Source organism: Ambystoma mexicanum, chromosome 7q (assembly GCF_040938575.1).
Source record: "Ambystoma mexicanum isolate Mex_15411 chromosome 7q, UKY_AmexF1_1, whole genome shotgun sequence".
Lineage (NCBI taxonomy): Eukaryota > Metazoa > Chordata > Amphibia > Caudata > Ambystomatidae > Ambystoma > Ambystoma mexicanum.
In genome coordinates, this window is record NC_090941.1 from 624,823,342 (window position 1) to 624,850,430 (window position 27,089).

At 51.0% G+C, this 27,089-nt stretch overlaps 1 protein-coding gene across 11 annotated transcripts in view; it reads right to left on the reverse strand.

Annotated features, from left to right (window-relative positions):
• PDS5B (PDS5 cohesin associated factor B) overlaps window positions 1-27,089 on the reverse strand; it is a 2,333,811-nt gene that overhangs the window by 511,865 nt on the left and 1,794,857 nt on the right. For all 11 annotated transcript variants that reach the window (XM_069639007.1, XM_069639003.1, XM_069639002.1 and 8 more), the window contains one exon: window positions 11,631-11,750. In XM_069639007.1, coding sequence (XP_069495108.1) covers window positions 11,631-11,750 — 120 coding nt within the window. The remainder of the gene's footprint in view (window positions 1-11,630; window positions 11,751-27,089) is intronic.

Sequence of the window (27,089 nt, forward strand, 5' to 3'; positions counted from 1 at the left end):
CCTTGAGGGCCCAGAAACCGCCCGTAGCTCCAGGACATTGATATGGAGATCCTTCTGCTCCGGCAGCCACAGGCCTCTTGCATGCAGACGTCTGGTGTGGGCTCCCCAGCCTTCCATTTAAGTGTCTGTGGTGACCGTTTCCTGGGATAAAGGGTTCTGAAACACTGTGCCCCGGGCGTTGTTGGAGCAGACACCCTACCACCTTATCGCCCGACGGAACTCGTTGGCCAGAGTGATCTTGTCGGCGAAGTTACCGGACACTTGTACCCAGCGAGCTTCCAGGAACTCTTGAAGCAGTCGCATCTGTAACCTGCAGAGCCGTATGAGGTAGATGCAGGACGACATCATGCAGAGCAACGACTTGATAGTCTGCAACCGTGGCCACCTTCATCGACAACAGCTGCTGCACCTTCCCCTGAATAATTGCTACCGTCTCCTCCAAAGGCGATGCTAGGCAGGACACTGTATTGAGTCTGGCCCCCAGGAACAGCACGTTCTGCAATGTTGTCAAGCAGGGCTTTGGATAATTGATGGAGAATCAAAGGTCCGTCAGCAGCTTCACGGCCGCCTCTGTGTGTCCGATGGCCAACTCTCACCAGGGGAACCCGGATGAGCCAGTCGTTGAGGTACAGGTATACGTAATTCCGGGGGGACACAGATGAGCCGCCACCTGTGGCAGGCACTTCATGAACACTCTAGGGGCCGACATCAAGCCGAAGGGTAGGGCCTTGAACTGGTAGTGCTGTCCCTGAACTACGAAGCACAAGAAACTACCGGTGGTTTCCGTGAATGGGGACACAGAAGTAGGCGTCCAGCGACGTCAAGGAAGCCCCTCTTTCCAGTTGGCCGAGCATGTGCTGCAACGTGATCATCCTGAATTTCTGAGACTTGAAGTACTTGTTCAGACGTCGTAGGTCTATAATGGGCCTCCAGTCGCTGGGGAACCATCGCCCCTTTTCGTAGCATGGCCCGTGCCTCCTCCAAGGACTGAGGGATGTGCTGCTCCCGACGGGCAACCAGAGGGATGTGCGGACACGTGCGCTGAAATTCCAGGTTATGTCCCTGGGCAAGAGCGTACAGAAACCATTGGTCAGTGGTGATCTTTTCCCATTCACTGATTTTGCATGTCTTTCAGCCTCCCACTGGGGTGCATGGGTGGGGGCTAGATGTCTTGGCCGGTTCAGGCTTGTTTCGGCACCTTTCCCTGCTGGCGACTGCAATGCGGTCCTCCACCGTAGGCCTGGGAACGGCCTTTCTGGGCTTCCTAGGATGTGGATCTGGAAGGCTGACGGTACGAGGAAGAGAAACCTTTCCAAGACTGCCTGACTTCCACTGGAGCGAAAGGAAGGAACAAGTTACTTACCTGTAACTGTTGTTCTCCAGCATGGGTCTGGCATGGATTCACATACTCATGAATATTCCCCGTCGTCAGGCTGGGAATCCTCGGTAAAGAAAAAATCAGTATCAGTTTAGTTTCTGATCTACCAATCACTGATCTCTGGGTCATACTGCCCCCAACCAATGACTGCCCTCTCCCTAAGCCCCTCCCATGGCAGCCATCCTCAGATTTGGTAGCACATGCAGTGGCAATATGACCAAGTGAAGAGCCGCAGAGGGGAAGGAGGGAGGGTTTGCATGTGAATCCATGCCAGACCCATGCTGGAGAACAGTTACAGGTAAGTAACTTGTTCCTTCTCCAGCATGGGGTCTGGCATGGATTCACATGCTCATGAATATAAGAATACATAGCAGTACACAGATGCAAAACCACGGGAGGTGGCAAAAGGCTCAACATTAAGCATTACATAAACTCAACATTAAGCAACTCTTACCTCCTCACCAGGCCCAACTTCAGGCGAACAGGTTGCGCAGCACTGCCTGGCCAACCCTGGACTCCTACCTGGAATCCCAGTCGACGCAGTAGAATCTCGTGAAGGTGTGCGTCGACCTCCACGTAGCAGCCCTGCAGATGTCCAGCAGGGGCACACCAGACAAGAACGCTGTAGTAGCAGCGATCGCTCTGGTCGAATGGGCTCTCGGACAGCCGGGCAACGGTCGGTTTGCCAACCGGTTACAGTGCATGATGCAGCCGGAGAGCCATCTGGAAATGGAAGCCTTCGGAAGAGCCTTCCCCCGATTCACAGGTCCAAAGTTCACAAACAGCTGTGATGTCTTCCGGAAACTCTTAGTACGGTCCATGTAGAACATCAGCGCTCTAGCTACATCCAGCGAGTGCAAAGTCCTCTCGGCCGGCGACGAAGGCGACGGGAAGAAAACTGGCAACACCAAGGGCTCATTAAGATGGAAGTCCGACGGCACCTTGGGCATGAAGGAGGGGTGCGTCCTCAGCACCACCGTCGTATCGTGAAAAGTCAAGTATGGAGGCTTGCAGGATAGGGCCTGAATCTCTCCCACGCGTCGTATGGATGTGATGGCCACAAGGAATGCTGTCTTCCACGACAGGAACTTCAACAGAGCTGAATGCAAAGGCTCGAATGGCGGCCCCATGAGCCTGGTCAGCACCACGTTGAGTTCCCACGCCGGGGCTGGCGCCTTCACCGGAACAGTCCCTTCATAAATTCCTTCACCAGTCGATGAGACCACAAGGACGGCCGTCCTAAAGTTCTGGTAGCACTTATGAGTCGAGGATGCCCTGGCCTTTGCAAGAACCTCTCTGCAGTCCGCCGGGATATTGTACCTTCCAAACTCTAGTGCTGCAGGAGCCAGGCCTGCAAGATCAGCGACTCCGGGTCGTGATGAAGAATGGTGCCTCCTTCTCTGGAGAGGAGATCTGCGTCCGTCGTCAGCTTGACTGGTGGGGACGTTGATAAGTCCAGAAGGTCCGGGAACCAGATCTGTCTCGGCCACACCGGTGCAACGAGGATCATCCTGCACCGGGACCTCTTGAGTTGGTTGATGAGACGGAGCAACAACGGCAACGGAGGGAACGCATACAGGAACAGGCCGTCCCAGGGGAACGAGAAAGCATCGCCCATGCTCCTTGGCTGGGGAAACCTGCTGGCGAACCTCTGGCACTTGTTTGTCGCTGTCGCAAAAATGTCGATCTGGGGCCTGCCCCATCGTTGGAAGAGCCGATCCACCCGATCCTGGTGCAGTTCCCACTCGTGGCACGAGCGCAGCTCCCTGCTGAATGAGTCGGCGATGGTGTTTTTTTATTCCTGCCAGGTGGAAGGGAACCAGAAACATCTCCTGGGCGACGGCCCAGTGCCACAGATCCTGGGCCTCCTTGGATAAGGCTGGGGATCTGGTGCCTTCTTGCTTCCGGATTTAGAACTTCGTGGTGGTGTTGTCGGTGAAAATCCTCACCACCTTGCCCTTGAGGGACGGGAGGAACGATCTGAGCGCCCAGAACATGGCTCGGAGCTCCAGGATGTTGATGTGGAGAGACCTCTCCTCCGGGAGCCAAAGGCCTCTTGCGTGGAGATCTCTGGTGTGAGCAGCCCATCCCTCCAGGGAGGCGTCCGTCGTCACCGTCTCCTGATATGCCGGGGTCTGAAAGTCTGTGCCTGCCGTGAGGTGCGCATGGGTGCCCCACCACTGAATCGCCTGACGGAAAACCCTGTTGAGCGGGATCCTGTCTTCAAAGATGCCCACCGCTTGCATCCAGCGGGCGTCGAGGAACTCTTGTAGCAGACGCATCGTAGTCTGCAAAGGCGCACTTGGTAGATGCATGAGGACATCATCCCGAGGAGGGACTTGATGGACCTCACCCTGGCCACGTCCATGGCTAGCAGGCGCTGCACCTTGCCCAAAATGGCCTTCGTCCTTTCTTCCGACGGGGACGCCAACCGCTCCACTGTATCGAACTTCGCTCCCAGAAACAGTGCCACTTGCAACGGAACCAGGTGGGATTTGGGGTAGTTGATGGTGAATCCCAGCTCCGTGAGTAGGCGGACGGTCCTCGCTGTGTGCTCGACGGCGAGTTCTCTTGTCCTTGCACGGATGAGCCAGTCGTCCAGGTAGGGGTAGACGTGGATCCCCTGAAGGCACAGCCGCACCACCACTGGTGCTAGGCACTTGGTAAACACCCTGGGTGCCGACCTCAATTCGAATGGCAGAGCTCTGAATTGGTAGTGATGTCCCTGGACTACAAATCTGATGAACTTTGTGGCCTTTTAGAATGGGGATGTGGAAGTAAGCATCCTCCAGGTCTGACGACGATAGGAAGTCGCCCTCCTCCAGCTGTCCCAGCACGTGCTGGAGGGTGACCATCCTGAACTTCTGTGCCTTGATGTACTTGTTTAACCGACATAGGTCCAGGATAGGGCGCCAACCGCCTGTCTTTTTTCTGACGAGGAAATACCTTGAGTATACTCCGGAGCCCCGCAGCCTCTTGGGGACGAGCTCGATGGCACCGTTCTTGAGCATCGCCCTTACCTCCAACAGCAGTTGAGGGATGTGATTCTCCTTCCTGGCCACGGGAGGAATGCAAGGACATTTCTTTAGGAATTGGAGTGAGTGCCCGCGGGCCAGGGTATCCAGCACCCAACCGTCAGTGGAGATGGACTCCCACACGCTGATGAACTTCGTCAGCCGGCCTCCCACGTGGGGTGCTTCGGTGGGGGCCCGACGCTGCAGCCGGTTCAGTCTTGCTTGGAAGTGGCCTTGCCGCCTTGGCCTCCTTGACGACGGCGGCGAGATCCTCCTCGCTTGCCGCAACCTCTGTAGGCCTCCTGGGACGAAGAGCGGGCCGCCTGGCGGTACGCAGAGGAGCCACTGCTGGATCCCTTGGAGGCCCCCTATCTGCCTCCGGTGCTCCGAAAGGGCCGTCGTTGCTGAAGGGCTCGGGCCGTTTCCGTGTCGGTCTTGATGGCTTGGAGAGACTCACCACTGCCTTCCCAAACAGGTTGTTGCCGTTGAACGGCATATCCAACACCCTGCTCTGAACGTCCTGACGGAAGTCCGTCGCCTTGAGCCATCCTCAGCTCCCCGTCTTAACGGGCCACAATCGCTAAGGCGTTGGCCGCCTTAATTGTCATTGCTGCTGACGAGATGACCCGTCGACCCATGGCGTCCAATTTCTTTCCCTCGCCGTCCGGTGGGGAAGTGGAGGTTGAAGCTGCCGCCCCCGCTGCTTTCTTCTTGGCCGCTGCTGAGACGACCAAATCTGGCATAGGCTGAGCCCTGAGGCACAAGGGGGCGGCGTCGGGGACCCGGTCCCTCTTGGCGGGCATCGTGGAGGGGTTCTTCAGGACGGCAAGTCCCTCGTCCCAGATATCGTCGAGTAACGGTTTCTCTTGGCCTCCCGCCGTTGATAGAGGAAGCCTTCCTTCTTCTGCTCCTCCGGGCAGAGCTGGAAGAGCTTGGATGCCCTGGCGATCACGGCGTGGAAAGAGCCAATTTTGTCGAGCGGAGAAGCCCGAAGTGGTGTTGATGGAAGGCCGTCCCACCGTCATCCGTCCCCGTCGCTGTATCCATCGCCGTGTCATCTCTGGGGTCCGGCGAGGGGGATGAGGGCTCCACAGGCCTTGTGGGCATGAAGGGCGGGTGGGGTGAACTCCCCTCCGCTTGTTCGGAGGGCTTCCTGACGGGCCTGGTTCTGGATCCTACGCCGGGGTTCATGGTAATCTTGTCCTTATCCCGTGGGATCGTACCTTCTCGAACCTCTCGTTGAGGCTCTTCACGGCTTCCACCAGCTCCTCCTCAGAGGCCGAATCAGTGTCCGTAATGGCCACCGGCCCCCCCCTCTTTTTCCACCGGGGTCTTCATGTGGGTCTTGTCGATGGGCTGGAAAGAGGATTCCCTCCGCGGTGGCAGGGAAACTCTGGGCACTGAGGTCGCCTCCACTGGCGTAGTCTCCACCGGCTTCGTCAGGGCCGCTGCGACTCCCTCGATAGAGGACTTCGCCGGTTGGATCAGGGCCCTCACCACCTTAGCTGTGTCCTGGGTCTTCACCTTGGGGGGAGGGTCACCGCCTCGCTCCCCCTCGGCTCCTTTGGAGATCGACCGGGGCCTCTCCAGAAGCTTACCCGGGTTCTCGGATTTCCTCTTCCCCGAACCAGAGCGTTGGCTCGTGGTTGATGGTGCCGGGGAAGGCACGCCCTGCCTGGCAGCCGAAGAGCCCGACCTTTCGGCACTCCCGGTGCCCGCGGAGCTTAGCCTTCTGTTGGGCACCAGTCGCCGGGGCGCCCTCACAGGACTTAGAAGACCGCTCTGACCTTTTCTTCTTCTCACCTGCTGGGCCCTTCTCCAGCCAGCTGGCGAGGCGGGAACGACGATCCTGCCTGGTCCGTTCCGATAGGTTCTTGCAGAACGCACAGCCCTTCTCCACGTGCGTCTTGTCCTCATTAAGGCAGTAGAGACATCTCAAATGCTCGTCCTCCTTGAAAACATTCTGTAACCCGCATCCGGGGCAGTTCCTGAACAGCTTGGATCCGGGCGTCGAGCTCCCCTTGTCCTGGGCCATGTCCATGTAGGGCTCAGATCTTCTGGAATCCTCCAAGAAGCGTAACTCGACGAAAACTTCACCCTTGAGGGGCGTAGAAAATTCCGAAGCGGGTCCCCGTTGATCGGAAGTAGAAACGGTGGAGCTCGAGGCTCGATTAAACCGAAAAATGAGAAAATCTCTTTGAAAAAGCACGAAAACGCAGTAAAAGCTCGAGAGCGAAGCACGAGGACTCCCAACACTTGAACGTGCAGTAAAAATCTGAGGATGGCTACCAGGGAGTGGCTTAGGGAAAGGGCAGTCATTGGTTGGGGGCAGTATGACCCAGAGATCAGTGATTGGTTACTACTAAAAAAGACATATCAGAAACGAAACTGATACTGATTTTTTCTTTACCGAGGATTCCCAGCCTGACAACAGGGAATATTCATGAGCATGTGAATCCATGCCAGACCCCATGCTGGAGAAGAGCGTTGTTGCTGGAGGGTGCCCAGGGAATGGGCCGTCTGCGTATCCGCCTTGAAGACCTGTAGGGACTCGTTGATGACCTTCCCAAAAAGGTTATCTCTGTCGCAAAGGCATTTCCAGTACCTTCGTTTGGACCTCCTGGTGGAAATTTGTGGCCTTCAACCAGACTTGACTACGAAGGCAGACACTGCTCCCCATCTGTGGAAACCCGTGTCAGCAACGTCCAGTGCCACTGTGATGGCATGATCCGACGCTACCTCTCCTTCCTGGAAGAGGGGAGATCGCCTCTATCCTCTTGTAGTCTGGGAGGAACTCCAAAGTCAGACCCAGCTTGTACCACAGCTCTCTGTTGTACCTGGCTAGGAACGCCTGTGCCTTGGCCACCTTGATGAAGGACGCCGTGGTGCAAATCACTTTCCTCCCAATGGCGTCCATCTTCTTACCCTCGCTGTCCGGAGGGACTGAAGATGAGGACGAGTTAGATGACCGTTTCCTCGCGGCCGCCGAAACCACCTAATCCGGCAATGGTTTCGACCTCAGGCACTTGGTTGCGGATTCCCGTACCCGGTAACTCTTCTCCAGCCTATCCTGCTTGGCTGGAGCTGTGCAAGGGTTCTTCAAGAAGGCCAGGCCCTCCTCCCACATGTTGCCCAGGAGGGGCACAACGCCATGATGGGCTTACTCTTGGCCTCACATCTCTGGTACAGGAAACCCTCCTTCCTGGTTTCTTCGGGCACAAGCAGGAAAAGCTCAGAGGCTCTGGCAATCAAGGAATGGAACAATCCCAACTCGTCCGGTGGGGACACCCTAGGCTGCGGAGACCCGCTGCACGCTCCGACAATATCGTCATCCGTTGTCGTGGCCATAACCTTCCCGTGTCTGCTGAGGGAGAGGGGGACCGATGTGGAGGTTGAAATGGAGGCGTCAGATGGTGCTTCCTCTTCTTCTTCGGCGGGAAACCGCTGGAACATCCTTCGGCTCAGCTTTCGTGATCAGAACACTTGGCCTTGCCCCACCATCCTCTACGTCCTCGTGGACCGTGTCTAAGGACTCCAGGTCACTGTCGTCCTTGGATGAAACTTCCATGGCCTGGGAAAGGTTTCCCCCCCTATGTTTCCACCCCTGGCGGTTGGAGCCGGGCTCAGGGACAGCATTCTCTTCTCCAGCGTGCCAGCAGACTTCGCCGCAGTCACTGCAGCGATTCCCCACCTCAGAGGCAGGGAAACCTTCTGCGCTGTGGGGTTTACCTTCACAGGGTCAGCCCCTTTAGTCTTCCTGAGAGTCGCTGCCACCAGCTGTATCGTCGACGAAGTCTTCTGAGCCGATTGGCCTTTCTTGGGCAGTTCGGCTGTCTTCTCCCGCAGTTTAGCCGGGTTGGAGCATTTCTTTTTCGAGGAGGAGCTTGATCGCTGGCTGGCGATGGAGGCGGATGGTGATGTTGATCGCACCCTGTCCATCGCAGGACCCGCTTGGGCCCCCACGGATGAGGCGCCCTCAAATGACTTAAAAGCCCGCTCCTCGGACTGGCCGGCCCTGGGTGAGGCAGGACCCGGCTCAGAGCACGGGGCAGAGGCCTTGGAGTTAAGTCATGCCACCAGTCTACAGTACCTATCCTTCGTTGTCTTCTTGGAGAAGCCAAGGCAGATCTTGCACTCTTTCTTGTGGTCCGGATGAAGACAGAGGCATTCAGGTGCTTGTCTTCCACAAACACATTTCGTAGCCCAGACTTGGAGCACGGCTTGAAGAGGGATCTTCCTTCCTTCTTCACCTGCATCATGGTCGGAGGGTGCGAAGTAGGCCTGAAGGCCTTCTGGAAACTTCAACGAAACCTAGACGATTTTCGCCCTTGAGGGGCACTGAAATTCACAAACAACTGATCGACGCTGTCAGCAGATGGAGAGAAGAGCACACAGGCTCTTTCTGAACATAAATAGAATCTTTTTCCACCAAAGAAACCGCAACTAAACGTCAAAGCAGCTTCCAGAGCAAACTCGATGACTCCCAACACTGAAGCGTGCAGTAAAAATCTGAAGATGGCTGCCAGAGGAAGGGGCTTAGGGAGAGGACTGTCATTGGATGGGGGCAATATAACCCAGAGGACAGTGATTGGTTCAGAGGAGAAATACAGTTTGTCAGTGAGGATTTTACGGAGGATTCCCAGCCTGACGACAGGGAACATTCATGAGCGTGTGAATCCATGCCAGACCCCATGCTGGAGAAGCATCATTATCTTATCAATAAAGCGGTCTTCAATTCAGGCAGCAATATACCAGAGGTCCGTGTGTAAGGACTTTTTGGTCAACATGCTGCTACAGAGATTGGTCTCAACACATCCCCTGAGCAGTGCAGGCATCTTAGGGTCAGACAAATGCAAACCAGTTACTCTGACTTTTCACTGTTGGAGCTTTGCCCGTGTATTAATGAATAAAAAAGGCAGGTACGTTGTTAGGCAGAATCCTGTGCAGTTCCCTTGGGGACCACTGCAAGAAGATTAAGACTACAGGAGTAAGTAGTAAACCCAATTGGTAGCAGTCTGTACCACCCAGATTTACCTGGTAGTTGTGGCTGAGCAGTCAGACTTCTCTCAAGAAGAGTAGGGCAGTGTACAGAGGATACACAATAGGGCTAAAAACACAGTAGAGCAAACAAACACTGACCAGAGCTTTGTATCAAAAGTATATAATTATCTAACACACACTTTAGAAAATACACTAGCACTATATATCAAAGCAAGTTCAAACACACGCAGGAAACGTATACACACCTCCCTTAACAATTATTAGACAAGTCTAAGTCAAAACACCACTATTTGTCAAAACAGATGTGAGCGCGTAACTTAGATGGCACTCCAATAATTCAGTTTAAAGGGAGAGAAAAAGGCAGGTCATGAAAATAAGCAGTTCCCAACACTTTTATAAGACCACAGCAAGTTAGTGAAGGCAGGGTCTACTGTAGAGCCAAAGTTCATAAGCCAGGCCCACTTTAAATGGAGCAAAACGAAATGTGCCCAAGATCACACAGTTTAAAAAGCACTGAAGTCTTTGTGAAAATGTCCAAAAGAGGTTGGTTTGAAGCAAAAGGTAAAGTTAGAAGGTCTGGAGCCAACCCAGTTGGAAAGCCAAGGATTTAAGGGTCACCTTCAGCAATCCGTAGAAAGGGAGGCCAGGTGGAACATAGTACCTTAAAGAGAGAGGAAGCTCCAGCGGTGGCAGTTGTTCCTGGCAGTGGATGCAAGTCGTGGCTCCGATCAGGGGAAGAGAAGATCTTGTCGAGGAGGAAACTTGTAGTCGTTGCACTGCCCAGGGAAGAGACCAGCCGCGGAGTTCGTTGGTTAAAAGGTGCGTTCCTTTTATTCGCGGTCACAGTGGTGAAGCTTGGCTATCCGGCCGCCGGGATGCTTGGCACGGGCGATTCAACCAAGAGACGTCCTGGAAGGCGAAATGGCGAACTGGTTTATCCAACCAGCTCAGAGGGAGAAGACACTTCCAGCAGAAGATCTCCTCTTGTCGTTGGGGAAGTGGTGAGGTCGTTGCAGCAGGGCTCCACCGGTGGTGTCGTCGTTGCAGATGGCTCAGCTTCTCCCCCCTTTGGATTTCTTACGTCCTGTGGCGAGTTCTGAAGTTCCAGTCTCCAAAGCCCTGCTTTCATGCAGAAAAACCCCCATTCAGCAGCCTAGCTGTCACTCACACATGCTAAGTGGTGAGCCGGGCGGCTCACCACTGGGCCAATCAGAATAGAGTGCGACTTGGGTTGCTAAGGCAACGCAGTCCAGGGTGCCAATTCCCCTCCCCACACATCCTGTGGAACCCAGACAGAGTGGCACCATTTGGAGGGCTTCTGTGGAGAAGCCCGCCAAAAAGTGGAACAAAGGGCCCGACCTTGGTTAGAGTTACAGAGACGGACACAAACGCCATTTTAGAAAAGTGTTTTGGCGAAAAGACCCAACCGGGGATTTAATATTAAATAAATAAACCGGCGGTCTCTTTAACACTGCACCAAAAAAATGGTGCGTTTAAAACCAATGGGAAAATCCCATGGGAAATATTCTGGTGGAATATTTCACGTGGTAACCACTGCCACCAGCCAGAAACTCGACAAGGGGGGACTGGACAGTGCCCCCCTTGAGAACAGACCCAGGGGCAATCTAATTAACCCCTTCTGGTACTTCCACATTATGATGGTTTGTACTGGTTCTGCTCACAATTTTGGACTAGTAAAGTCAATGGTGACTTTACATGCCCTGGGAGACAGTAGTCAGTCCCAGGGTATGGAGTCTGTTTGGGGGTCACTATGACACCCCTGTGTTACTGCACTGAGGGTGTTGTGTAACACATACACTAAAACAGATGATACCCTTTGGAGTAAAAAGAAACCCCATAGCCCATAAGCACATAAGTCAAAGACATACCTCAAATCATGCCTAAGAGCGGGAGGAAAAGAGTCTCACTCTTAGCAGGAGAAAAAAACAAACCCCAAAAATCCAGCAAAGCTGCTAGGGGACTCACTAGGTTTGGGAAATTAGCCTTATAAGAGAATTCTCCCTAACATACGAGGTTATCAGGAGACATCCAAACCAGGTGTAAAAACAAAAGATCATTCATCGGACCTTCAGTTAATCTCAATATGGATAATTAGGATGTCTAATATAGGTTTATGTTACACTGTCTTTTTAATATGCCATTTTGCCCAGCCCATACACGTAAATAAAATAAATTTGAAGGTTTTTGATATTTACATATCAAATAAAAGCACATACCTTGTCAGGCTGAGTGAAAAAACGGGCTGGAAGTACAGGATCTTTTGGCGATTCCAAGCTGTAGGTTGTGCTTTTGGCTATAATTATATTCATTGCTACATCACACACTGTGTAAAGTTTCTGTAGGGTGAATAATATAAACAATACATTAAACCATTTGTAACAAATGACTGCACCACTACTAGATGTTGCGGTTCCATCTTTTGGAAACACTCTTAGAAAACAAAAAAACAAGTGCAGAAAATCAAATGTGTTTATTCTTTTGAAAATGGAGCTACTTATTGATAAATTAAAGTTACTCACCGTAGTGATTAGAGTACTCATAGTCCCCTTTCCTCCACCCTTGTGGGGCGTTCCCCAACATAGGGATGGTACCTTAACTTTGGCAGCGAAAAATTAAGCTGCCCCTTAGTATAGCGCGGGCCCGGACATGGGAACGCCCCGCCAAGGTACCACCCTCCGGCACCTCACCTCAGTTCCCTTTGAACACATTGGACACTTAGATACCTGGTGATGCTTATTAATAGGGCTGTACCGAATAGCATATTTAGTATTAGGCCGAATACTGAATAGTTTTTCAACTATTCGGCCGAAGCCGAATATGAAGTGGAATAGTTGCTTTATTTAATAAATAATGTTCCAAACTTCAAAAAACACACTTATTAAAAAAAAAATAAAAGCACCATTTTAGACGCATTCTATACTTTTATTTCTCTTCATTGTAATTAATGTAGTATCTTTATTTAAAGCATAAAAGCCAGAAATAATGCAGATTTAACCAAAATGAAGGGACCAAATGTACAGAAGATTGTTGCATATTCAGTGCCAGTTAAAGTAGGAGACTTCACAAATGCAAAGGACCCCCTTTGTGAATCAGATGCATTGCATGCTCTATCCAGTTGGAAAGTCGATGAGCTTGAGTTTCGAAACTTCTTTTCAGCTCACATAGAAATTTATCAAATGGTTATTGTCGGCTCATGCAGGACACAAGTCAAGAGAGAATCTGAAATGTGTGAACTCCATCTCACAACTATTCACGCCACCCAAACAAATGCTGCTCACTTTTCACTTATCCTAGCCACTCTTTCTCGCCAATGCACAAACATATACAACTTATAATTCCTGATAAAATATCAGATAATGTTAAACTCAGGACTCCAGTCCTTAAAAAAAGAAAAGGGGGGCTATGACGTACTCAATGGGAAGTGGCATGACAGGAACTGAAAGTATCTATGCACATTTCTTTCAGTTTGTTTTTTCCAACTGAAAAAAGTGCACATTGAATAAAAACATTCTCCAAAAGAAAATATGTTCCTGTATTGTTGCAGGCTAAGTATAAAAGATGAGCACCTTTTTTGTCTAAGAATCTGTAACAAAACATGCCCTAAAGAGCAGATTACGATAGAAGATATTTTCAGCTCTGTGATCGCAATTTGTCTGATCTAATTCTATTCAGTTTTGCAAACTGAAGTCTATATTTGCCTTTCTGAGTTCATGTTGCATTGTATTCAAATGAGAATGTCAAAGTATTCGGCAAGAGCCGAATAGCAAGAAACTATTCGGCCGGAGCCGAATAGCTTTTTTTCTGCCGGAATTCATCCGAATACTTATTCGAAGCCGAAGTTTGGTAAACCCCTACTTATTACCTATTAACCATTGGCATAATAGCAGGGGAAGGCAGGTGGGATGTATGGAGGAAAGGGGACTATGGACTAGGAGTACGCTAGTAACATTACTCACTCATGTGTCTTTGCACCTTTCCTCCATCCTTGTGGGTGATGCCTCATATATACAACGAAGCAAAAATGTTCTTCAGAACCGCCTGACCAAATTCTGCATCGCACCTGGAGCTGGTGTCCAGCTAGTAGTACTTACCGAAGGCCGAGGGAGTGGCCCAAGTAGCAGCCTTGCTGATGACATCCCAAAAAGCATGTCTCTGAAATGCGACGCCTGTGGCCTTGGCTCTGACCAGCTAGGCATGTATCCCTCCAGGAACGGGTTTGCCCATGGTCGTGTACACCTCCGAAATGGCCTGAACCATCCATCGAGCGTTGGAAGCCTTGGAAGCCTGAGAGCTGGGGGAAGAGCCCCCAAAAGTCACGAACAATGCCTCAGATTACCTGAAGCAGGGTTTGAAATTGAGGGGAGCTGGGAGCTATTTAGCTCCTGCTTGTGGCCTAGAAGAGCCTGTTAAACTTGCAATCTATAAATAAACATTAGGACATGTCTATACTACATTTAAAGCATAAGGGTCATACATAATGGAAAAAAAATATATTTTTGCATCTTATGTGAAAGTTAGATTTGCGGAACGCTATGTACTAGCGCACTGCCCATCGTGGTATCTCCTGGTCACTGGTTAATGCTGACTACCCAGGAGCTACTTCTAGTTCCTGCATATTCAATATTAATTTCGATTCCAGTGAATGATTTCATCTGAGAGAGATAAAAGTGTGGACCCTCGTGGTCCATGGAATGCAAGGCCCTCTCTTCCTCAGACTGTGGGTTCAGAAAGAACACTGGCAGACATATTTCTTGATTTAGATGAAATGGAGAGACCACCTTGGGCAAGAAGTTCGGGTGATTGTGCAAAATGACGTTGTTGTGAAACGTGGTTAAAGGCTTGCACAAAGACAACGCTGGCAGCTCACTAACCCTGTGTGCTGAGGTGGGAGCCACCAATAAAACTGTCTTTAGTGTCACCAAGGAGATGTCCACATAGGCCATCGGCTCGAAAAGCTTGCATCGCACAGCTGCAAGAACCACATGGAGGTCCCAGACCGAACGTGGCTTATACACCGGAGGAAAAAGCCTAGACATCCCCTAAAGATGAGCTTTAACCACCGGGTTTGCTGCCGAAAAAACACATGCACAGGGGAATTCTTATAAGCCCCAATGGCCACCAAATAAGTGTAGCAAGTATTCACCTCAACTCCAGAACGAGCCAGGTGTGCTGAAAAAAACAGTATGTCATCCAGAGGACAGGTGACAGAGTCCACCGCCTTGTCGCAAGCCCAATGGCAGAACCTAGTCCATTTGCTCGAATACTGGGACCGATTGAGGGCTCTCCTTGCCTGCTGAATTTCGTCCCAGTTGCCATCCAAAAATTGAGCATGCTGAAACCTCAACTGGTCAGGAACCAGGCTGCCATTGACAGCCTGGCTGGGTCCGGATGTTCCGCTGCCCTGCCCTGCTGCATCAGGAAGCCCTGCCTCGGAAGGTGGATGGGACCCTGGGAGCGCAACTGCAGAAAACCCGAAAACCAGGGCCTCGAAGGCCGGTGGGGGGCATCCAGGATGAGGCTGCAACCCACTGAAGCCCAGAACTTGCGGAGGGTCTGTTGATGCAGAGGTGTGGGTGGAAACGCATAACAGCTGTGGCCGTACCAACAGATCTGGAAGGCGTCTCCAAGTGACGACCTGGCCTGCTGAATGTCGTCCCAGTTGTCATCGGAAAATTGAGCATACTGAAGCCTCAGCTGGTCAGCATCCAGGCCGCCAGCGACAGCCTGGCTGGGTCTCGATGTTCCACTGTCCCGCCCTGCTGCGTCAGGAAGCCAGATCGTTGTGCGTTTCCCCAAGACCTCTGCTAGCATGCCCAACTCCTGGGGGGCTTCCACAGGCAGAGGGACCCCCAAGAATTCTGCCAGGCTCTGAAGGCAGTCATGAAACATCTTAACTGATGCTGAGGGTTCATCGTCCTGGGCGTCATGGCCCCTCCCCCTTTCACAGACAGAGGGGAATCCAGGCCTTGGGACACAGGTGCCAGCGGGGTCCCTCCACCCCCCCGAGGTGCAGAGCTGCAGACAGGTCCAACGGCTGTTGAGGGGGGAGGAATAGGTGGTATAGGTGGAGGGGTCCAAACTAACGTCAGGGACTGAAACGACGGAGGGCCCGGTGTTAGGCAGAATCCTGTGCAGTTCCTTTGGGGAACACTGCAAAAAGATTAAGACTACAGGAGTAAGCAGTAAACCCAATTGGTAGCAGTATGCACCAACCAGATTTACCTGGTAGCTGTGGCTGAGCAGTCAGACTTCTCTCAAGAAGAGTAGGGCAGTATATAGAGTATACACAATAGGGCTAAAAACACAGTAGAGCAAACAAACACTGACCAGAGCTTTGTATCAAAAGTATATAATTATTTATTTAAAACACTTTAGGCAATACACTAGCACTCTAAATCAAGAGCAAGTTAAAACACAGTCAGGTAAAGTATACACACCTCCCTTAGTAACTATTAGACAAGTTAGAGTTAAAACACCGCTATTTGTCAAGACAGATGTGAGCGCGTAACCTAGATGGCACTCCAATAGTTTGGTTAAAGGGAGAGAAAAAAGGCAGGGCATGAAAATAATACAGTTCCCAACACTTTTAGAAGTTCAGAGCAAGAGAATAAAAGGCAGTACACACTGTAGAGCCAAAGTTCATAGGCCAGGCCCACTTTAAATGGAGCAAAGTGAAATGTGCCCAAGTTCACACAGTTTAAGTTGCACTAAATGTCTTTGCAGAATGTTCAAAAGAGGTTGGGGTGTTTCAAGAATGAAAGTTAGAAGGTCTGGGGCCAACCCAGTTGGAAAGCCAATGATTTAAGGGTCCCCTTTAGCAATCCGTGGAAAGGGAGGCCAGGCAGGACACAGTACATTAAAGAGAGAGGAAGCTCCAGCGGTGGCAGTTGTTCCTGGCAGTGGTTGCAGTTCGTTGTTCCGACCAGGGGACGAGAGGATCTCGTCGAGGAGGAAACATGGAGTCGTTGCACTGCCCAGGGATGAAACCAGCCGCAGAGTTCTCGATTAAAAGGTGCAGTCCTTTTATTCGCGGTCAAAGTGGTGAAACTTGGCTATCCGGCCGCCGGGGTGCTTGGCACGGGCGATTCGACCAAGAGACGTCTTTGGAAGGCGAAAGTGGCGAACTGGTTGGTCCCACCAGCTCAAAGGAAGAAGACTCGTCCAGCAGAAGATCTTCTCTTGTCGTTGGGAAAGTGGCGAGTTTGTTGCAGCAGGACTTCACCGGTGGTTTCGTTGTTGCAGATGGCTCAGCTTCTTCCCTCTTCGGATTCTTAGGTCTTGTGGCGACCTCTGAAGTTCCAGTCCCAAAGGCCCTGCTTTTATGCAGAAAAACCCCCATTCATCAGCCTAGCAGTCACTCACACATGCTAAGTGGTGAGCTGGGCGGCTCACCACTGGGCCAATCAGAGTAGAGTGCGACTTGGGTTGCTACGGCAACGCAGTCCAGGGTGCCTATTCCCCCCTCCACCCCTCCTGTGGAACCCAGGCAGAGTGGCACCATTTGGAGGGCTTCTGTGGAGAAGCCTCGACCTTGGTTAGAGTTACAGAGATAGACACAAACGCCATTTTAGAAATGAGTTCTGGCAAAAAGACCCAACCGTTGATTTAATATTAAATCAATCAGCAGTATCTTTAACATTGCACCAAAAAGTGGTGCGTTTAAAGTCAATGGGTAAATCCCATAGGAAATATTCCAGAGGAATATTTTGCGTGGTAACCACTGCCACCAGCCAGAAACTCGACAAGGGGGGACTGTACAGTGCCCCCTTGAAAACAGACCCAGGGGCAATCGAATTACCCCTACCAGTACTTCCACAATAAGATGGTTTGTACTGGTTCTGTTCACAATTTAGGACTAGTAAAGTCAATGGTGACTTTACATGCCCTGGGAGACAGTGGTCAGTCCCAGGGTATGGAGTCTATGTTTGGGGGTCACTATGACACCCCTGTGTTACTGCACTGAGGGTGCTGTGTAACACATACAAAACAGATGATGCCCTATGGAGTAAAAGAGGTTACCCCATAGCCCATGAACACATACTAAGTCAAAAAGCACCTCAAATCGTGTCTAAGAGTGGGAGGAAAAGAGTCTCTCTTAGCAGGAGAAAAAAACAAACCCCAAAAATTCAGCAAAGCTGCTGGGGGACTCACTAGGTTTGGGAAATTTGCCTTATAGGAGAATTCTCCCTAACACCCGGACCGGAACCGGGAGCACAGAAGGAACATGAGGAGTACTCAGCAGAGGGGGCTGAGGCGGTGCAGCCTGAGGAATGACCTGATTCACAATGTCCATCAGGAGCCCCTTCATCTGAGGGGAACGAATGAGGAAGAGGAAGCGCTCGAAGAAACGGTCCTCGCAACCTGCTGGATCTCTAGGGGGATGGCCCTCCGAGGCTTTGGGCTTCCACTCCTGCTCAAAGCGCTGAGGCGCCTGGTGCGTGTAGCTATATGGCTGCGATGAATAGATGTATCCCTGAGGGGTCCAAAACACTGCATCGTAGGATCCACTGCTTTATCGAGAGAAAAAGGGGGCTGGGATCATCCTGCAAAGCCCATTCACTGTGCGAAAGCACTGGCAGGCCTTCAGCTGGATCAAAGATGGCCGCCTGTCTGGCAGGCTCTGCCACACGCCGCTCCGCCAATTTGAAGCCTTGTGCCACACCCTGGGCGGGAGTGCATGAAGGCCCTAAGCCAAGAGAGGCCTCAGACAAGAGAGGATACAGCTTGGGTTTTGCACCTAAAGCAGAAGCGTCAACCTCAGAGATCCCTCCGTTAGGCGCCGAGCCCTCAGCCAGACGGCCGGTAGTCGTAACGCCCTGACCGACGACCTTGGAGCGATTTCCATTAGACTGGACTCCCTCCGCACCCGCGCCTGTATAGTCGTGATGGATGGAGCAGAGGACAGACTCTTGGAGGTGGCACTCGACGATCTTTGACCCAGTGGGGTAGAAGAAGAGGACAAACTTGGATGTCCTTCGGAGGACAGTCAGGTAGGGGCCCTGAGCCCCACAGCCTTGGAGTCGGGATTCCTCAGGTCTATCCACAGAAAGCCTAGAAGAGCCCCCGCCCCCTCTGCTTGGGAGCCGGTAGCTTTAGAGGCCTCAGGGCTGCAAGAACCGGAATTCGAGGAACCCCTATCCGTGGGAACCCCGAGGAAGGAGTCGATGCACTGTGAAGCCCCTCTGAACAGAGGGCCTACCTTGTCCTGATGAGAGATTCTGTAGACAAAGTCTTTAAGGTGGGGAGGAGGAGAAGTGTGGAAGATCTCCCTCCACCGTGACAACCGATTCATTAATGTCCTGTAACCGAGAGCACTGCAAGTCAAACATGAGTCCCAGCGGTGGTCGGGCTCCAAACACTCAAGACAGAGAGCATGGAGGCCCGAGGCGGGGAACGAGCGGTAGCATGAGGCACATCTTGTGAATCCTCCTGCAGCCGACATGCTTCGGGGGAGGCGAGGCACTGAAGGGAAGTTAACTAAGTATTGAAAAACAAAAAGGGAGCAAGCCGAAAGCTTAAAAAAAAGTCTCTGTGCTGGCTGCCAGGTCTGACACCGCCAGTGTGGAAAAAGGGACTGTCTCGGCTGGGCGTTCCCACACCCCGAGGCCGCACCACCCCCCTGATGTACTAAATTTAAAGGGTAAGCTGATTTTTCCCGTGCCAAAGGTTCCAGAACCGTCCACTTGTTGAAACCACAAAGATGGAGGAAAGGGGAGGGGACGTACCAGTATGGTTTATTATAAGGAACGTAGATGTGTTTTTTCTTCTGTGTGTTCTCCATGTTGATGTTATTATGTTGTCATGTCACCACTGCTCCATGGTTACTGAAATGTTTACAGTGGGCCTGATGGCTAGGTTCCAGAGTGGCAAGGAGGGACAGTTGAAGGAGACAGAGCGAAACAAAGGGCCACTTGGAGCAGGGGCTCACTGTGTATTCCAAATAAATATATTTGTAGTTAATTATGATTTTGTGATCTGCGCATTAAACAGTAGGCATCCTGAAGATCCTGGGAAACCAACCAGTCCTGCAGGTCGAGGGCTTGGAGGATCTGGGTTAGAGTAACCATCTTGAACTTATCCTTGTGTAAGAACAAGTACAGCAGTACAGCATCTCTGTCCTTTTTCATTAACAAAAAATAGGCAGAGTTCCACCCCCTTGCTCATTCTGGACATTGAAGCAGTTTGATTGTGCTTTCCACCAGAAGCTGACGGACCTCTTCTAGGAGGATGAGATCTAGGAATCAAGTAGGTGGCCAGGGGGCTGTGGGTCCAGTCAATGCTGGAGAAATGGGAGGCAATAACCCTGACAGAAGACCTGCAAGGCCCAAGCGTCAGGCGTGGTTTCCGAACATTCTGTGCTGAACAAGGAAAGCCTCCCTCCAATTGGCGACGAGTGATGAAGCCAGGCCCTGGGGAGCGGAGGGAACAGCAGTCACCAACACCTCCCCGCTGGGTAACCCTTTCTCTACCTCTCGGGAAGCGCCTGCCTTGGTCCCTTTCTGGGGCACATTGGCCACGCGCCACCTGGGCAAAGGCAGGTAAGAGGCCCCCGCCCAGAGAAGAGGACTGCCAGCCATAAAGACAAAGCAGTTGCCTACGACGACTGGACCTTCTGGAGGGTGTCGTCAGCCTTGGCCCCAAAAAGGTTCTGTAAGTCGAAAGGCATGTCTAACAGCCTCATCTGTACATCAGCTGCAAAAAACACATCCTTAGCTAAGAATAGCACCTCACCACCGCGCTAGAGGACATGGACCTGCCCAAGCAATCTGACATGACCAGACCAGATTGCAGCATCTGCTGTGCCACCTCCTTGCTGTCCAGCACCAGGGACAGAAACCCATCCCTTATATCTCCTTCTGGGATGTACTCCACCGCATTGGCTACTGATGGCCAGAGGCCGAAGGATAATTTCGCCACGCACAACAGGCGTACACGGGTCACAGTGCAAGAATGCCCAACGCAAGCACCTTCTTTACCCAAGTGTCCAACCCTTACTCTCCCTTTCTGGTGGAAGGCATGGGAAATTAGAGGTCTTCAGGCATGCTGTCACGGCCTGAACTACCAGGCTTTCAGGTGAAATGTGGGTGGAAAGGAAAGCTGGGTCTGACGGAGCAGAGCAGTGCTTCCACAGGTCCCTGTCCACTATCGAAACCAAAGGTTTTCCCCACACTTCCAATGCCAGGGCATCCACTGCCGCATTAAAGGGCAGGAGGGTTTCCCTTCTTTGGGGCATTGCCCAGAATGTGTCCGAGTTCATAATGAACTCTGGAAATGGACGGAGCAGAGCCCCAGAATATCAGCCACCTTAGCCATCAGGCGCTGGAGGCGGCCTGAGGCTTAATTGGGGTGGGATCTGGTAAAATGACAAACTCCGGGGAAGTGTCGAGGCTGCTGGCCAGTTGCAGGTCCTTTGCCAGGTCAAGCACATCCTCAGCACCTCCATAAAATTCTGCCAGGAAGTCTCTTGTTTGCCTAGAACCCATGGGTTCAAGCCCAAATGGGACCTGGTCACCTTCCACGTCATATATTTCTTCATTTATTCATATACAGGAGGAACAATGCTCTTTTAATCACATAAGAATGTACAATAGTTAAGAAATTAGATTTGACAGGAAGCAGTGGGATTTTTACAATGGTGTGAGTTTGAGGGACATTCTGACCAGGTTGTGGAGGGGAGTAAATGAAACTGTCACCGTGGACAAAACATAAGATGATATTTATAGATTAAGGACAACCATCATTGGACGTTTAAAGTGCAGGTAGGAGGCACAGCCGGTTGTGCTCGGGCTGTGACCATATTAGGTGGTAGAGTGGAGCCAAAGGAAGCGAGGGACAGGAGCAGGGTAGAGGCGAAGGAAACATTTTAGCTAGCAGGCACAAGAGATTTAAGTTAAGAGGGTAGGAATTTAGTTTGGTTTTGAACAAATCCGTGTGGACTGTTTCTTGCATGTCCAGCGGAAGAAAATTCCTTGCAAGTGGAGCAAGAAGAGCAAAAGAGCGGAAGGAAAAGGAAGCACAGGGAGTGCAAGGAGCCAAAAGGGTAGTCGAAGGAGGAAGAGTTGAGATTACAAGAACGCTTTTAGAGTTGGTTAGAGGATACAGTTGTGCCTTACTGTGGACATATTTGTGACCCAGGAGAACAACATTAAATCTGGCGCTGTTTTGCATTGTCAGCCATCCAGCCTGCTACAAGGAAGTAGGTGTGAAGTGAGGACAGAGAGCATAGTTGGGGAGACCAAAGAGGATGCTGGTACAGTAGTCAAGTTTAGAGAATACAAGAGTGGTTTAGAGATGATTGGAGGTGTCGAAAGGAAGGTGGTGCCTGATTTTCCTAATATTTAGGAGGTTGAGGCAAGCTGCTGTTCCAGTTTTGAAGATGATAGTAGAGAAGGTGTGAGAAGGGTCATAGATGAAGCCGAGGTTTATAGCTGAAGGAGTACAGGAAGTGTGTCCGGTGGGAACTGGATAGGCCGAGGGTGAGATAAGAGAGCTTTTGGTAGGTAACAAGAGCACCTCTGTTTTGGTAGAGTTTATGATCAGAGAATATGAAGCCATTCAATATTTAATTGCAGAGACAGTTTGATATTTTGATGGAGATCAGAGGAGAACACAGAAAAAGATAAGATGATTTGGGTGTTGTCTGCTAAGAGTTGGTACGAGAACCCAAAGGAGGAGATTAGTGCCCCCAGAGCAGAGGTGTAGAGTGTAACGGACCCAAGACAGTGCCTTATGGAACAGCAAGAGCTAGAGGAGTGAGTTGAGAGGTGTTGTTGCTCCAGCAGACAGAGAATTGGCCATGTGTTAGGTAGGATTCAAACCAGGCAAGGGCTCGATCACGAATCCCAAGAAGAGTATTAAGGAGATCAGAGTGATAGACAGTGTCAAAGGAAGCAGACAGGTCAGGGAGAATCAGGATAGAGGATAGTTTGGAGTGCTGAGCAGAGGTAATGAAGTTGGACACATTCATGAGAGCAGTTTCCGTGAAGTGACAGAAGCGAAAACCTATAGTGCGTAAGGAGAGAAACAGGGTGAAAGTTAAGTCCGGGTCAGTCGCTTGCTTTTTTATGAGAGGGATGACTGTGGCTGTTGAAGGTCAGGAGTGAGTCTCTAATTTTTGGAATGTTTGTAGCAAAGTATTCAGCTAGGTCATTAGCTGTGAGAATGGAGATGATAGTCATTGACTTAAGAGGAGTGGGTTTAGGGTGTCCGATAGCCGGCGAGGATGGTTGGAGTAAGTCAATGAGGGTTAGGAAGAATGACCCTTTTCGCTCTATTAAGAGTGAACTTGAGAGCGTTCAGGGCAGGGAGGTAGAGTAGCAGGTCCTCATGCAAGTTAGTATAACTCCATTTGCTCGGCAGCTGATGCAGGTCTGTGTGGAGAAAGCTTATGAATGGGGTGACCCATGGTTGAGGATGCTGAGACTTAGGGGGTGAAAGTAAGCAGGAGAATGTAGTATTGGTGGAAGGGGCAAATGGTGTGGAGGAGAGAGAGTACCGTAGGTCAGAGAGAAATGGCAAAAGGTTTACATTTCCTTTTAGTAATAGGTGAAGCAAGTGGCGAGGAAAAGTCAGAGGGTAGAAAGGAGATTGTGGTGGAAACAATTGAGTGATCCGATATGGATGGCATGATAGTAGTATTAGTGGCTGAGGGAGAGGTGGAGATGAATAAGAGATCCAAAGAGTTACCCCTTGTGTAGGTTATGGATAGAGTGGAGAGCATAATCACTAAGAACATACTGAAGTTCAGTTTTCAGAGAAGTGCTTAGAGAGGGAAGGTTAAAGTCACCTAAGAAAATGAGGTGATGTTTAGTGGAAGGAGAAACAAGGATTTGTCCAAGATCATCAAAAAATGGTTCAATGGGACCAGGAGGGGGATAGATGGAGATGATGTGAACCTAGTAAGGAAGAACAATAGTAGAGATGGTGAATTCAAAAGAGGTAGGAGAGGACAAGGCATTGAAGATGTGTGAGGCATTGAAGTGGGAAGAGAGTAGGTGTCCGACTCCTCCACCTCTGCCAGTCGAGGAGAGTGAATGAAGGGTAATTTGTAATTGTGTAGGGCCTGCAGAGTGCAGTGCCAGGTGGAGAAATCCAAGTTCCAGTGATCGCAATAAAGGTCAGACCAGCCAGCGTATAGCGATTTTGCGATCTCGCAAAATGCAGCAAAAACAGCAGTTTAAAACAAACAAAAAAAAGCACAAAAACGGCAGTTACAAAAATAAAAAAATACACAAGGGGCAAGGTTCTCTAAACCTTTTTGACGCAAGAAATGAAATGCGCAAGAACATCTCATCACATGTGCCAAAAAAATAATTAAAAAGAGCAGCCAAATCCACTACGGCATCTGAAAGGGTGCAAGCTCTCTCCTCCTCCACCATCCTGTGCCCCCTCCTGCTTCTGCTCTTTCCAACTCCTCGCTCCCTTCCACTGGAACTGCCTCCCCCTCCACATCCGTTCTTCTCCCTCCTACCCTTCCTTCCGCTCTTCTCTAAAATCTTATCTTTTCCATTACCCTCCCTAACACCTTTCACCTCCTTTCCTATTCCTCCCATCGCCTCATGCCTCACCTCTTATTCCTGTACTTCCTTACCCTCTCCATCCGCTCTACTCCCGTCTACCCTACCTTCGGCTCCCATTTAGTCTTATTCTTTCCTCTCTTTCTCACACCTTCTCGCCTTCCCTCTTACTTCTGCTACTACCTCCACTCCTACCTCCCATTCCCTCTCACGCCTCTGTCCCTCTCCACTCCCTCCTCACCTCAGCAATAATGTAAATTGTTCCTTGTACTGAGTTGTGATTCAATTGCCATCTTTTGTACTTTTTTCTTGTTCTCATGTAACGCACTTTGGATTAAAGGGCTATATAAATTCAATAAAATACAAATTGCTCGGCCACAGCCATGAGGGACACCTTTAGCAATTGAATGTACACGCCGCATTACATCTGGTCTCCACGACAACAGGACACAATTCGACTGTTCGCAGAAAACAAGCAGAAACGCAAACAGAGAACCTGAATTTTGAAATTATGGCGTAAATTTACAAACAAGATGTGCTTTTAAATAGGCAGAAACTGTAAGCAACCGTATGCGCCTGCTTCAAATAGGCACACAGTGGGTGCCACTGTATGATTGGGTCTTTCCTGAACCTGTCATGCAATTTAATTTAAAAAAATGTTCTTTAAGTGAAACAGCAGAGTTATGAAGCACTGCTGTCTCACTTGCATTTCTGTACTTCAAATGGGATAGAAATATGTTTTTTGGGTTGCATTTTACAATGGCAGGCCTCTAAAAATAGCATATCCTGTGCTCTATTTTTAAGTACAGGAGAGAGGGAGGAATAGGGGGGGTGGGTGAGATGTGGAGTGGTAGGCGAGAAAGCAGAAGGAGAGCAGTGGATCATAGGGGAAGCAGTGGGGCGGTGGGCCAGAAAGAAGAGGGAGCATGGACCCATGGGGAGCAGTGGGCCAAAAAGCAGAGGGAGGGAGCGGTTGGCTGGAAAGAGGCAGTGAGCTGCAGATTGGGAGAAAGGATGAGGGAATTATAAGTTACTCACCGTAGTGACTAACGTACTCTTAGTCCTTAGTCCCCGTTCCTCCATACTGCATGGGCGTCCCTTCCAAGGGACGGGAGACAGAACCTTTTTCATCAGAAAAAAAACACCTTCCCCATTAAATTTAGAGGCGCGCTGTGGTGCGGCCCAGAGAGCATGCGCTGCCCCGACTCTGCCCTCCGGTGCCACACCTCAGTCCCCATTGATGCGTCGACAAATGATTTAACATTGCCTAATGACACCAGTATTATTAGCGGGGAGGATGGTGGGAAATATGGAGAAAAGGGGACTAAGTGTACATTAGTCACTACGCTGAGTAACTTAGAATTACTCTTACGTCCCATCCCGTTTCCTCCATACTGCATGGGCGATTACAACTGAATGTAGCCCCAGGGTGAGAGGAGAGCCTCCTTAAGCAAATAGGTTACTGAGAACCGCCTGTCCGAAAGCCGCATCAGATCTAGAGCTGGCATCCAAACAGTAATGCTTGCAGAAAGCTGTGGGAGTGGCCCAAGTGGCCGCCCTGCTTATGACTTGACATGGCAATGGAATGAGATGGCCGTTGCCTTGGCCCCGACTGCGTGGGTGTGCATGTTGGCCGGAAGTGGCTTGTGCTGGCCCACTTACGCTTCCTTGATGGCCGAGACCATCCAGCAGGATATGGATGCCTTGGAGGCCCGATAGCCTGGTCTTGCGTCATCCGAAAGTGACAAATAGGGCGTTCGACTTGTGGAAGCCCTTGGTCCTGTCCAAGTAGAATTTCAGGGCACGCCTGACATCCAGGCAGTGCAGCACTGTCTGTGCTTCTTCCTTAGGATCGGCAAAGAACGTAGGAAGGACTATTTTCTGGTTCAAGTGGAAAGCAGACAGCACCTTGGGCAGAAATGCTGTGTGGGTCCGCAGGACTACTTTATCCCTGTGAAAGGTAGTATAAGGTTCCGAGGCAACCAGCGCCTGGATTTCGCCGACTCTACGAGCTGAGGTGAGGCCGACTAGTAAGGCCGTCTTGATGGGGACGAGCCTGATGTCTGCAGACGCCATTGGCTCAAACTGCGGCAGGGCGCCCAAGACAATGTTGAGGTCCCACACGGGGTGCAGCCTCTTGACGCTGTTAAATGCTTCTTGACGATAAAACTGGAGAAGGAGAAGGTCCCCACCTCCGAGTTCCTGTAAGCTCCGATGGCTGCGAGGTATGTACGGCAGGTGTCTACCTGCACACCAGAGTCGGCGAGGAGCACCGAGTAGGAGAGCACGTTGTCCAAGGTACATGCCGGGGGGTCGAGTTCCTTGCAGTCTGCCCAGTGGCAGAATCTGGTCCATTTACTTTTATAATGGGCCCTGGTAGCCTTGCTCCTTGCGCCCTGTACGATTTCCAGATTAGCCTGGGAGAGACTTAGGTGCCGCAGCATTACTTGCTCAGGTACCACGCTGTGAGGGCTAGTTTCTGTGGTGCGGGTGGATGACCCTGCCCCCCTGCTGTGTCAGATGATGTGCTGGGCCCGTAGGGATGAAAATCGGCGGCATCTCGGAAAGGCTGAGCTGCTCTGAAAACCATGGCCTAGCCGGCCATCATAGACCTATAGGAATGATGTTGAGTTGGCGAGACTCCTTGATCTTGCAAATCACTCTGAATTAGCGGAGTGGGCGAAAAGGCGTAAGCCCTCATGCCATTCCACTGAAGCTTTAATGCGTCGTCCTGGGAGCCGGGGCCCTGTCCCTGCCAGGAGGCGAACTGAGGGCACTTCTTGTTGTGCCAGGTGGCAAAGAGATCCACCTGGGGATGACCGAACCTGTTGAAGATTTCCTGAATAACGAGGTTGTTTAGCTGCCACTCACAATTGTCAGCTCCCAACCTGCTGAGCCTGTCCGCCTCCAGGTTTGATTCCCCCAGGAGGTAGACACGTTTTCCGGGGCACACTCCCACATGCTGATTGCCAGTCTGCACAGAGGAGGGGATCTGGTGCCTCCCTGCTTGTTGACGTAGTACATGCTGGTCGAGATGTCTGTCTGGATGAGGACAACCTTGTCCTTGAGAAGTGGTAGGAATGCTCTGAGCACTAGCCAGATGGCCTTCAGCTCTAACCAATTGATGTGGTATTCCTGCTCCTGTCGGGTCCAGGTGCC